The following is an 8,812-nucleotide window of genomic DNA, read 5'->3' as shown; positions in this document are numbered from 1 at the left end:
TTACTGCCGTTAGTCGCTGCAGTAGCAGGGAGAATTGCACAGTTTATAAGCGTCTACAGCTCCAGTGACACGGTACGAGCGTGCAGAACTACACCAGTTTACTGAAATCCGCTCCCCAGAAGGTTTGTGGAAGGCAAGGCACTGGGAGTCGTGGAGCCTGCAATCTTCTGTGTGGCCACAGATGAAAATCAGCAGTAGAGCATCCCTCCCCCTGCTATCCCACCACAGCCTTCCACCCGGGCACTTCTGTAACTCCTCCACGGTCTGTTTGCTCACTATCTTTTCAAGCGATGTTCCCACCAAGGACAAAAAGCACAGTCCCGACACTCGGCTGGAGCCGCCGAGGCGCAGCGGTATCTCCCAACTGCTGTAAGCTGGAGTGGGACTAGGACAACCCAGACGCTTCTTCAGGCTTTCAGTCCCCACTAAGGCTTTAGGAATTCCTCCCAAATGTAGGCTGCATCCTCACCCCCTTTTTCTGTAGTAAAACAACGTATAAATATCAACAAAATAGATATTTACTGTATTATTAACAATTCCCTCCACCCCATTTAAAAGAGATGTAGAGAAGAGGGTCCAGCACTTTGGTGCACATGAACTACAAGGGGCAGCTTGTTTGCTTTGGCAAGAAGGTACCCGAGGGCAGATCTCATTGCAGCTTAAAGCTACGTAAGGGCTTTTATTAAGATGACAGAGCCAAACTCTTCTTGTCAGTGGCAGACAACACGACAGGGGGTGATGGCCAAAGAAGTGGTTAAGGAGGGTCGATTAGACCCAGGAGAATCTCCTTCACTGGACAGTGGGGCAGCACTACTGTAGGTCACCCAGAGAAGCTGGAGTGCCCCCATCCCTGCAGGTTTTCAACTCCCCACCAAAGCTGGTGTGACCTGCTGCCCGTGGGTCTCGCTCCGAGGGGGCGTTTGGACTAGAGACCTCCAGAGGTCGCTTCCAGCCAACATTTCTATGGCTCCGTAACCTCCGCATTAAATACTTGGCATTAAAGAATGAAATTGCAGCATCTGCCTCCCCTGCACTTCCGCGGAGCCCTATCCCGGGAGCGGGGCAGAGCACCCACGCCGGGCACCATCGCCCCATCTCGGCACCACTGCTGCCTCCCCGCCGGCACACGCGGTTCCAACAACCTCCGGGGTCCGGCACACACAGCTCCAACAGCTCCCGGGGGTCCTGCCCACCGGCACACACAGCTCCAACAGCTCCCGGGGGTCCTGCCCACCGGCACACACAGCTCCAACAGTTCCCGGGGGGCCTGCCCACCGGCACACACAGCTCCAACAGTTCCCGGGGGTTCTGCCCGCCGGCACACACAGCTCCAACGGTTCCCGGGGGTTCTGCCCGCCGGGCCTTCCCCGCTTCGTCCACCGCTACAGCGCATCCCATCCAGGCAGCAGCAACCTAAAGCCCCGCACATGATTCCTGCGCATCGCGTCATCGCCATTTGCAGCGCGGATTCTCTCCAGCGAGTAAATACAGGACTGAGCCCAGCAGCAGCCAGGGCACACGCCCTGCAGGATGCCGCGACGGAAAGAGGCGGGCAGGGCACGGAGCCGCCAAGCGCGCAGCCTCCAGTGCCGGAGCTCAGCGATCCGCCGGTGGCGGAGCTCCCGCTGGGCGCGGACCCCTCCAGCAGCTCCGCCGCTTGCCGGGCGCGCCCCCGCCCCGCCGGGGGGCCGGGGCCGGGCGAGAGCGCGGCCGGGCGGGGGCGGGAGGCGGTGCCGTGCGCCCGCCCCGCCCCGGCGGAGGGAGGCGGCCGTGCCCGCGGCAGACTCGCAGCCGCGCCGCGACATGGCCGGCCGGCGCCTCCTGGGGCTGCTCCTCGCCTTGGCCGCGCTACTGCGCGCAGGTAGGGGGGCCCGGCCACCGGCACCACGGGGCAGCGGGAGGGGGCGGCCCGGGGGGGGGTCCCGCGGGGCGCGGCGACGGGGGGGCGCGGGGCGGTTTGCGCATGATCGCGGCGCCGGGCCCGGCCCAGGCACGGCGGAGCCCCCCACTCCGTCCTCCCGGGGTCACCCCGCAGGATGCACCCCCGAAGGGAAATCCCGCAGAGCTTGTGGCCCCCACCTCGCTGTGGGGGCTCCCCAGGTTGGATGCATCCCCCGGTAGCATGCGGCCTTTCCCCGGGGGGGCTCACGGGGCTGGGGTGATGCACCCCCGAGGAGGGTCCCTAGCAGGGACCCCCAGGAGGATGCGCCGCCCGGGGGATCGCCCTTAGGGGGGCCTGCACCCCCGCGGGGCCCCACCCTGCGCAGAGCACCCCGACACTGCAGCGGATGGCGGGACGCCAGCCTGTGCACCAGGGCCCGGCCCGGCCCGAGCCGCTCCCGAGTCACCCCCGCTTCCCCCCGGACCCCCATGGCTGGGCTCTTGCCGGCCCCCGGTAGCGCCTCTCCCTTCTCCCCCCGCCCGGCGGCTGGGGATGCTCCTGCACCGGTATTTGACGGAGATGATGGCTCTTACCTGTCATTAGTTGACAATACCGGTGATTAAAGCATCTCAGAATGCAGCGTCTGCCTCTTTGTGGGAAAGTGTCACAACGGTGTTTAAAGAAAATAGTGCAGTGCTGCAGGTATAAAGCTCTGTAGCAGCCTGTGTCTTGAATAATCCAAAACAGAGGGAGTCACAGAGCTGTCACGAAAGCAGTTTGGTTTTCTCTCTGCTTACCGAGCTGTTGGATTAGATGATCCTCTGCGTGTCCCATATTTCTCGGGCTGCTGGTTGTATTCTCACTCTTTTTCAGTCCCACTGCTATTTCTGCAGATCAGAATAGCTTAACGGAGAAATCAGTCCCAGTTGGACAGGAACTACAAAGACAGGGAAAAAAAAACCCCAACAACATGCTTTTTGGGGGCAGGGAGGGCAGGAATTAAAATCGATGCAAAGTTTACCACAACTCTTTATTTCCTTTAAAAAAAGATACTCTTTAAAAGCTTTTTTTTCTTTTCTCTTCAAACAAACAAAGTCCTCTTAAAGGTTGTATAGGGGAAATAGACAGGAATTATGTAAAAGGGCTTGGGAAAGTTTTTCTAAAAAAATCTGCTGTTATCTCTGAGGCACTCATCAAACACAGATTGGTTAGAGGATATTCGCATCAAAATGAAGAGTGAACTGGGCCTCCAGCAGCGTTTGCTGTTGGATGGGACTAGATTTACTATGAGTCAGCCTGGAATTAGTCTTGGTTTGCGTTAGGTACTCACCTGCTTGTGCACCTGGAAGACTAACAGCATGGTACAGATTTGCTTATGTTCACCAGTTTAGCGTCTACATTTTTAATTGGTGGATATCAGCTTGACAGGCTGAGCTAAGAGACTGTGCATAAAGTCCTGATTTTAGATTGAAATTTAAAAAAAATCTGTTTAGTCAGCCATAAAGCTATTTGCATTCTGTGTTATTTGCAACGTGGGCAGAGAAAAATGCTGTTCGGTTTCATTTTGGAGTGCTGGGCTGCAGGGTCCAGCTCTTAAATATATCTGGCTGTGTTTGTATCAAAATGAATTTCACTGAAACATTCATAAATCATTCCCACCAGTGCAAGGCTTCACAGGTAATTGAACAACATTAAGTTCAGCTCCTGTCTGAGCTGCTTTAAATTGTCTCTCCATGGAAATAACTATATAAAGGTAAGCGGGCTCTGCACTTGCAGCCTGTCGTGCTCAGAGCCCTGCTGACACTGAATGCATAGAGACAAGGTACCTGGTGTGCGAATTCAGCCTTTATACGTGGCCTCAGATTCATCCTCCAGTGTTTCGGTATTTTGGTGGTGGCTCTCCTGACCCACGGGTGGTTTCCTGCTCCTCCCTCTGTCTCTCTCCCAGACGTTTTGGAGCAGCTTTGCAGTGCCCTGACAGAGGCTTGGAGAGCCCTTCCTCACCCGAGCACCGAACCGGCCCCCCGGGTACCAGGGTGGCCTCCTCCCGTCATCCCGTGCCCACAGGAAAACAGCACGTGGTGGTGAGGAGGTGGGTTTCCAAGGCAGGGCTTCCTGCCCCAGCAGCAACAGAAATCAGATTTCTTCATTGCCTCTATTCGCTGGCGCTTTTTTTGGCTCCTTGTTCCAAAACAGTCTTTCCAGCGCTGCCAACGGTGTATTGCAGACAGCTCAGTCTCTTGCAAGCTTGGAGGTTTACAAATTACCAGGAACCAAAGATGGCAAACTAGACAACAAAGTTGGTACGTAGCCTGATTTCTGCAGCTGAGGTCCGGATCCACCGTTGACGGAAGAATAATGTGCAGCTCGGCTGTGGCTGCCCAGTAAATCGGGAACAAAACCGCTTTTTAATTGAAAAAGTATGGTAGGTTTTGCGCTTCTCTTTGGTCAAATTCCAGTGCATTTGCCTTCATACGTGACTGTGCTTCAGCACCCGGTGTGCTATCGGCCACAGCCGTGCTGCATCCATCCGAGCCGCCGTGCGCCCGTCTGGCTGAGGGTGCAATGCTGGAACTGCCCACAAGGCACTCAGGTGTGTTCCAGTGCTGCCAAACTCCAGCGTATTCCCCCAGTGCAGTGGGGGGCAGAAGCATTATGAGATTCTGAGGCGGTGGAGGAAACCACATGCCCTGCAGAGCCTTTTTGCTGCAGCCAGAGTCAAGCATTCCCTATGCTAGTGCGTTGCATGATGTTTTAAATGCGCAGGTCTGTGGCTTTTCCAGAAAGTAGTTAAGTTTGAGTCTGAGGTTAGCCACCTGTTTGTGCAAAATGATAAGGAAAACAGTCAAATAAGGAGCTTTCTACAGTCATTTTTTTCCTCTCTCATGTCTTCACTCCTGTGGTAAGCCAGACAGAAAGGCACTGATGTGTTTTCCTGGAAAGATGGCAAATTTGACATATGAGGTCAGTGTTCTTGCGGGGAGCATGAGGTTACCTTTTACAAGCCAGGCAGAAGAGGCGTATCCAGATTTTATGCTTTATGTTCTGTGAGAAAAGCTTGATTACAAACCGGCAATGAGAATATTTGGGCACGTCCTCCAGAGTTGCAGTATCGGCAGTCACAGGCGACTCTTCATGTTGTCATCCCTTGCCTTAATAGACAGCGTCTCACAGATCGCCTCTCCTCTCAAGTGTGACTACAATAACCCACCAGCAATTGCAATAATTACTTAAATGTGAAAGTAATATTAGACAGTATAATTAGCTATTTATAACTGTTGCACAGATGGCTGCAGTCACTGCAGGCAGCTCCTCTGCACGGTCTCCGCACAGTGGTGCCCAACAGAGAGCGCAAGGAAAGCAGAAAGGAGCCAGTTCTTTTCCAGATGTTCTTCCAGGTGCCCAGTCTCTGTTTTGCAGCAGGCAGTGGTGGACACAGCTGGCACAAGAGGCGGTGCTGGTGCCAGGTCACCTGCCGGCTCTTTGCCCATCACTTGCCAGGGTTGCTCATCACGGTTATGCAGGGAGGAATTACTTGGAGTAGAAGCTACAGCCTTGGTTTGGGATTGCTGTCGAAAGTGAAGGAGATAGCAGCGTTGAGTAAAGCATTTATCTGCACTAAAAATCTTAGTTACAATACATTGTTATGTTATTGAATTTACAATTACTAGGTATCAGCAGTGAGTCAAAGTAATACATTTAAAGAATAATTTTTACTTTGATAGTGTCTTTAACGCATATGACAAAGTGGGAGAAGATAAATTGGTTTTCTTACAACTTATCTCTGACCTTGGAACAAATATGCATTAATTAAATGTGCCATGCCCATATATTTATGTACAGAGCTTTGTAAAAAATTAAGTTCCATGCTTCTGCTTATATTTTGGAACTTTTTCTTCTACCAGCCTAGAGATAGCTGTGCTTGGAAACGGCCACTTAACTCTTGGGTTTTTTGCCCTCTACAAAAATGTAATTTTTTCCTTACAACTGTTGCAACCATTTCAGCCCTTAAAGCACATAAAACAGAAGAGTCTATTGATCTCCAGTGTTGACTAGAGTAAACGTTTAGGACTGCTCAGTTTAAAACCAAATTTGTTTCTCCTTGGAAAAATATTTCCTGGAGGTTTAAGGCATTGACTTGACAATTAACTAAAGGAGAACCTGGGGTTTTATTAGACAGTGCTTCTGAAGCCACTCTAATAACAAAACGTATGTTTAACAAACTACATAGCTCTCGCAAAGAGAAAACCTTTGTGATAATTCCTTTGTAATCTGATTGACTGATATAATTCACAACTGGTGGAAGAACTTGAATAGAGGAAAATGGGAGAAGATGAATGTGGCATATCAAAACACAGAACATGAAAGGACTTTTAGAAAAGGAAACTTCAAAGTTGTAGATCCAGATGCTGGAGTCACTGGCTGTGATTTGAGATGTGAACACAAGAACATATTTGCCGAGTGAACAGTGCTTTTGAGACGAAAACAGAGCCCAAATATAATCCCGTTAGCCACTGCAAAGTGAGAGGCAAATGCTTTCTGTACACTTGCAGGGATTTCAGTTGAACAGCTCACCCCTGTGAAAAGCTCACCCCACTTGTGCGATGTGAATAAAGTTAATGCTAATACATATTTACAAAATTGTCTTGTAGTCACTCCAAAATCCTTTTTCGTTGCTTTCCAACATTGTCTGGAAAACACAGAAGATTACTGCAGTGGGAGTGCCAGGGCACAGGCAGAAATCTGATGCTGAGTGCAAGCTCCTCTTCCCCGAGATTCCAAGCCACATGAGCAGCATCTTCAAGGAAGGAGCGGGCCAGGTCTGCTGTAGGGATTCAGTGCTGGCAGGGCATGTATGTGTAGAAAAGCCAAAGAAAGCAAAAACTGGAGGCATTGGCAAGAATTTGGTGGCGGCAGCTCAGACAGGGAGGAGGGACACTGCAAACAGCATTATTGGGCTGTTGGAGGGCTCTGCAGGTGAGGGCGACGTGGCTGGCACAGGGCTGTCTCCAGCAAACAGGGATCTGGGGAGATTTTCCTTGCCCTTTGAAACGCTCCCTTTGACCATGCGCAAAGAAATCTGGATAGGAAGAACTTGTCAAAGTCGGAAGAATTGTACTGAAATCCCGCCTCAGAAGGACAAGCTCCTGCTTGGGTGTTTCAGGGTAACCGCATTGTGTGCTCTGGGATGCAAGAGCTAAACAAGCGAAAGAGGGTTCCAGATGCAGCTGTGGGTGACAAAGGAGGTGCTTGTGCTGCAGAAGGGACCTTAGATACAAGATAAGATTTTGAACAGCACATTAATCTGTGACCATAAAGCATCATCTGCTGATAAACATGCTTTTGGGGTAGGAGCTTAGGGAAAATTGTGTCTCTCTATATCAGAGCTCTATATGACTGATACAGGATGAAAGCAAGCAGCTTGGTGGAACACGTCTCTGTGATGACCAGCCACCTCCATTCAGGTGTCCTTATATTGCGAGACTTGAGTCATCTTCCCAGACAACACAATCTGAACAAAGCTAATTCCAGACTGCATCTATGTCATTTGGAGCCAAAACCTCCCCAGGTCCCATCCTGCCATTCCTCTCAGAGACTTGCATAATTTCTACTACAAAGCCCAAGCATATGTATGCTCTTGTGCCATGAAGAGGTAGAAAGACCAAGAATTGGCAAAACCTTCCCCTTGCCCAGCACATTTTCCCACCCTGGAAATTCTTTTGACCAGAGAAATCCCCATACAACCTGATGTCATCACAACTCCGGGCTGAAGTGGTTGCAGCCCCCTAAAGCCAAACCATCCAAGGCGGCATGTACAGCTGGCCCTGAGCATCCCCTTCTCCCCCAGGCAAAGCCTGGCTTTACTGACCCTGAACAGGGCTGGTTTCTAACCCAGGTGCGGGTGTTCAGCCTGGCCGCACTCGCCAGGCATCAGCTGCTGCTGCTGGTGACAGACTGTCTCACGCACTGTCAGGAGACACTGAGCGGGTGCCATGCAGTTTGTAATTATTTGCCAGGAAACCAGAATTCGTTATTTCCAAAAAATGATAGGACAGCACTAAACTTTGAGCTCGCTGTTTTTAAAAGTGCACACTGCTCCCAATATGTGTCTTTAGCCTCATGCAGAAAATAGAGCATTTTTAAGTGAGGTTAAACCATATGTTTGGGGAAAAAAAAAAGGCATGTCTCCCTTCTTTTTTTGTAACAATGGTCTTAACTGAGTGAATTATTTAAGTACTTTTGCAGGGGAGATCTCAGAGCCATAACACTTGAATTAAAGTGACAGTTTACAAACTGTTGGTTTTGTAAACGTTGATGCTGTTTCTCCCACAAGTAGGGTCAGAGAGCACGAGAGACCTGTTGGTGGATTTCCCTCTGAACTTCATGTGCTCCTATTTTTGTGTTTAAATTATTTCATGCCACATCAATAGCAAATGGTGCTCTGGTTTTAAGGCACCTGTTGCCCTAGTGATGGGAGGCAAAACCGGGTAGCTGTGCACCACCATCTAGAAGAATTTTTTATCTCAGGATTTAACAGCTGCCTTTCATGACTTAAAAATGACCTTTTAAATTATAGTAATGAAATTATTTTTTTAAATAAAGTTAATTTCTATAACAAGAACTTTCAGAATTTGTCCTGATAAATTGTCATTGTCTTAACATTAAACACTTTTAACCCCTGGCAGAAGTATTTCAGTAGACCTTTCCCACCCACATGACAGAGGAGGTGGGTGAGGCTGTGCTGGGCACAGGCAGCAAGCAGCAGGGGGCATGCACACCCCAAACTCTGCTTCCCAGGGGACTTCTCCAAACTCCTCTATCAAAGCAAGGAGCCAAACCCACCTTATTGAAAATGAGCCGATACAAAATCCGAAGGGTTTGACACAGCTTCCTTTGCCGTGGGTGAGCCAAGAGGGGTGGTGGTGTGGC

General features: G+C 50.6%; 1 protein-coding gene across 1 annotated transcript in view; it reads left to right on the top strand.

The window, feature by feature from the left end:
* Positions 1 to 1,677: 1,677 nt before the first annotated feature.
* CD99L2 (CD99 molecule like 2) overlaps positions 1,678 to 8,812 on the top strand; it is a 34,343-nt gene continuing 27,208 nt past the window's right edge. The window contains exon 1 of the mRNA XM_065643542.1: positions 1,678 to 1,861. Coding sequence (XP_065499614.1) covers positions 1,804 to 1,861 — 58 coding nt within the window. The 5' untranslated portion in view covers positions 1,678 to 1,803. The remainder of the gene's footprint in view (positions 1,862 to 8,812) is intronic.

This window comes from Caloenas nicobarica, chromosome 12, assembly GCF_036013445.1.
Source record: "Caloenas nicobarica isolate bCalNic1 chromosome 12, bCalNic1.hap1, whole genome shotgun sequence".
Taxonomy (NCBI): Eukaryota; Metazoa; Chordata; class Aves; order Columbiformes; family Columbidae; genus Caloenas; species Caloenas nicobarica.
The sequence above is the reverse complement of the archived record's forward strand: the minus strand, read 5'-3'. Positions and strand labels throughout refer to the sequence as shown.